General features: G+C 45.7%; 1 protein-coding gene across 1 annotated transcript in view; it reads right to left on the minus strand.

Annotated features, from left to right (window-relative positions):
• Positions 1-3986, minus strand: part of gnsb (glucosamine (N-acetyl)-6-sulfatase (Sanfilippo disease IIID), b) — a gene marked incomplete at its 5' end in the record, with an annotated part of 5759 nt that extends 1773 nt beyond the window's left edge. Inside the window, 8 exons of the mRNA XM_031875146.1 lie at positions 64-174; positions 783-893; positions 1053-1154; positions 1278-1381; positions 1482-1600; positions 1678-1760; positions 2587-2754; positions 3819-3986. Of these exons, the coding sequence (XP_031731006.1) occupies positions 64-174; positions 783-893; positions 1053-1154; positions 1278-1381; positions 1482-1600; positions 1678-1760; positions 2587-2754; positions 3819-3986 (966 nt within the window). The remainder of the gene's footprint in view (positions 1-63; positions 175-782; positions 894-1052; positions 1155-1277; positions 1382-1481; positions 1601-1677; positions 1761-2586; positions 2755-3818) is intronic.
• Between the last annotated feature and the right edge of the window lie 237 nt (positions 3987-4223).

Consider the following 4223-nt stretch of genomic DNA (forward strand, 5'->3'; position numbering starts at 1 on the left):
TTCAACATCAACACATAAAGGAACACTTCATCCTTCAGTTTATCACACAGAGTCATTCTGTACCTCGCTGTCTGCAAACTCGCAGTACTGCAGGTTGTTTTGGCCGTTCAGGGTCCGGACGCAGGCGTAGGTGTTGTTGAAGGCGTCTTCACACACGCAGTCTGGGAAACATTCCTAAAGAAAATATAAAGCGCTGAGTCAGTGCTGCAACGAAGAAATATTGTCATTTTCTGATTAAAGCCCTGAAGTTTTGACCCGTAGTTCCACTACAGAGTGACGTCTGTCTGACATCAAGGTAAAGCGGTGAAAATATTCTAAATATAACGTTCACTTAAAGTGATATAGATTCTTTTAGGAGTCTAAAATACGTCCACAGCAGAACATTGCTTTATGTACATTACTCTACTGTGGTGAACCACTGACTGTGGAGAAGAACCTCAAACAACCACACTTCTAAACATCACTACTGTCCCTTTAAGTTAGTTTACAAAGAGGACAGACGGGTTGTTCTCTCTCTCAGGACTCTGACGTTCTTTGAGCCCGTTAAAAGTTTTGTGGTGTGATGAGGTGACAGTTTACACATTGTTGTCGATGACTGAAACAGGATTTACAAGTTCATTTGAAAAGGCGCTAAATCTGGTGCAAAGCATCTCTTCTATTTTTTGAGATGTATGTATTTTTGTACATAGTCCCTGATGTAAATGAACTGAATAAACTAAACTAAGCTTAATTAATAGTTCAACCTATTGTCGGCACAGTCGGTTCTTGTGGTTGATACTCACGGACAGTCCGGGGCCCAGTTTGGGACAAGAAGGATCGGACGTTGGATGTCCCTCTCCGGTGTATTCAACAAGGAAAAAGGGACGAGTGGTGCCGTTACGCAGAGACGGGGCCTGACAGGAAGAGAGAAGATAAGGTATGAAGATTGAGGGAAAAGGAACATTTAGGAGAAGATTTAAAGAAGCAGCTGACCTAATTACTTATCTATTCATTAAATGACATTTTATTGAAGGAATTAATAAAATATGAAACAATAAAAAGAAGCAGCTGACCATCTGCGAGAGGAAAGACTGTCCGTCCACGTTCACAGATGACAGGTTGGTACCAGAGATGTCCAGAATGGTGGGAGCCAGGTCGATATTCAACACCGGAGCCTGAAGGAGGTCATTAAAGAACCCAATGAACCTCAGGATCAACAGCTTTGTTTGTAATGTATGGGGGTGGGTGTGTGTGTATATGTGTGTGTGTGTGTGTGTGTGTGTGTGTGTGTGTCCGACCTGCAGCATCTGGTTGGGTTTTATTCCCGGACCGCGGACCATGAGCGGGACCCTGATGTCAAACTCATACAGCTGCCTCTTATCGATGGGCAGAGAGAACTGACCTGTGAACGGTGAGGTCATGGGGGGTGGGGGGGGGGTGTTAATGACAGACAGGAAGTAGGTCGTATTAAATGACGTGAGGACCAGCGGAGGGACTCAGACCCGTGTGGTAGCCGTTGTCAGAGGTGTAGAAGATGTAGGTGTTGTCCAGTTCTTTCATGCTGTCCAGTTTCTTCACCAGCAGCTCCACCATGTCGTCCACTGACAGCAGCGTCTGCCACCTGCATTTACAGGATTTAAAGTTTGAATGAAGTAGACAAACTGGAAGCTAGTGTCCAATAAAGAACCTCTTCCGTACCTCTTCCTGTAGGCGCTGTCCAGATAGTTGAGGGAGCTTTCTGGCATCGGGTTCACAGGCTGACGCAGCAGCCAGTGTTTGTCCTGAAACACACAAATACAGATTATAATATAATAAAGACTAGTTATCATGTTTAAAGCTACTACAAGGAACTTTCATTCTGTGTTGATTCTGTCGCCCCCTGTGGACTAAAGTGGTAGTGTTTCTGAGCCCCAGAGTCTCTTTAGAGAACCTCTCATTTTACTGCAGCAGGGTCTGACAGTCTGACCCTCTCAGTCCTGGTTCTGGTTCTCCCGTGCCTCCCTTCCCTCCAGCGGGTCCAGCAATACGTCCTGGGTCTCCAGCAGCGTGGTGTCCCTCCGGAGCTCCGGATCCGTCCGCGGTGGACCGGTCTCTGCTGGAGGATCTGGGTCTGTCCGCGGTGGACCGGTCTCTGCTGGAGGATCTGGGTCTGTCCGCGGTGGACTGGTCTCTGCTGGAGGATCTGGGTCTGTCCGCGGTGGACCGGTCTCTGCTAGAGGATCTGGGTCTGTCCACGGTGGACCGGTCTCTGCTGGAGGATCTGGGTCTGTCCACGGTAGACCGGTCTCTGCTGGAGTCTGAGCTGAAGGAGGTTCTGGTGAACCTGCATGAGTTCATCTGGTTTCACCAGAATCCGACCCGGTGGCTCCGATGACGAGCATTAAGAATAACTCTATAGAAACAGACCATCTTCTCTCTGATGGTCTCTTTACTGATGGAGGTCTTATAGAGGATCAGGACTACACTGAGACTGGTTCATATAGAGGATCAGGACTACACGCAGACTGGTTCATATAGAGGATCAGGACTACACGGAGACTGGTTCAGGACCAGTTTAAAGCTCCTCACAGTAACTTTAAATAAAGTTTCGTGTTAACGTGGACACACCTTGCCTAGCTTGTCAAAGCTCCCGTCTCGGGGGGCTTTAACGTCGCTGAACTCCTTCTGGTACTGAGGTGCTGCCGTCCAGGGGGAGTGAGGAGCTGGAGGAGACAACATGAGGAAGAACGGATGCTGGGGGCTCCTGTCCTCCAGGAAGTGTAGGGACCGGTTCGTCTGGATCGAGAAAAGGAATAAAACCGAGACTGAACACAAGAATGTTGTAGAAATGGGAAACAGATTGGGAGGCAGGGAGGGCTGAGCTGCATCTGTGAGTCATCATCACCACAGGATTTGTAACAGCTGGTCAAACGCTGCGAAACACATTCTTTTACATGTGACTGATGCTCCAAAGTCCCACACAGGGTTAAATCTGTCCTTACTTTGGATAATTAACTCGTTAATTAAATTGTGGTTTGGTTTTAGTTTACTCCAACTGTCCTCATAAAAAATAAATCCTTTGTTGACAAATAGATTAGTTGATCTATTGAATGTTGAATCTCACAAAAGCACCACTTTAAATCTTGTGTTTACTTTCTTGGAAATAAGTCATGAAGCATAAAATAAATCTGTGAATTTAGTTGAAATCTACAGACGTAAAAAATAAATGTTTTCTTTCCTCTAGTCTGAAAGAAGATGTTATATGAAAAATAGACCAAAATCACTAAATTGACCGGAGCATGAAAAACACTATTTCTATCGGTTAGTGTCTCCTCTTGAACTAAGATGGTGAACATTGTAAACAATATTCCTGCTAAACATTCAGCTCAAAGCTCCAACGTACAGCCTCACGGAGCTGCTGACGCGACCGTCGCCGTCCTTGCGGCTGATAAGAGTTCAAACATCACTGCGGTTCAGCTGTCATAAACTCTATTTACAGCTCGTTGAGTCAGCTGATGAGGATGAAATGCAGCAGCATGAAACAGACGACTTCATTTAAATAATAAAAACACAAACGTGTTCATTCAAACAGTAAGATATAAATGTAAATATTTAAACAGCATTAAATCCATCATTATTATCCTGTTTTCCTTCATTGCTCACCCTCTAGCTGTTGATGATTAACCGCTCACACTCACACACAAAGAATGTTGTGTTTCTGTAAAATCAGCTGATTCAGACAGTTTGGAGGTGAACGTTCTTATTTCTTCTCATAAACCTTCACATAAAAACTAACCCTGTGGACGCCCCACTGCAGGTTAAATACTGCTGATCACGGTCTTTGGTGAAAGCAGACTTACGATGAGGTCGGTGAGGTAGTCCGACTCATAACTGTCTCCGTGCTTCTGCTCTTTGCCGTTGACTGACAGCGTGTAGTTGTAGTACTGAGAGTTCCCAACCTGTAACGTACAAGAGGCAGAAGAGAGAGAATATGAGAGAGTTAGGGAGAGTGAGAATGTGTGAGAGAGTGAGAATGTGTGAGAGAGAGCGTAAGAGAGAATGTGAGTGAGAGTGATTGTAAAAGAGTGAGAGAGTGAGTGTAAGAGAGTGAGAGAGTGTAAGAGAGTGAGAGAGAAAGTGTAAGAGAGAGTGAGCGTGTGAGTGAGCAAGTGAGTGTGAGAGTGAGCGTGTGAGTGAGCGAGTGAGCGTGTGAGTGAGCGAGTGAGCGTGAGAGTGAGCGAGTGAGCATGAGAGTGTGAGCGTGA

Source organism: Anarrhichthys ocellatus, unplaced genomic scaffold (genome assembly GCF_004355925.1).
Source record: "Anarrhichthys ocellatus isolate YVR2014 unplaced genomic scaffold, GSC_Weel_1.0 scaffold87, whole genome shotgun sequence".
In the NCBI taxonomy this organism is placed as follows: domain Eukaryota; kingdom Metazoa; phylum Chordata; class Actinopteri; order Perciformes; family Anarhichadidae; genus Anarrhichthys; species Anarrhichthys ocellatus.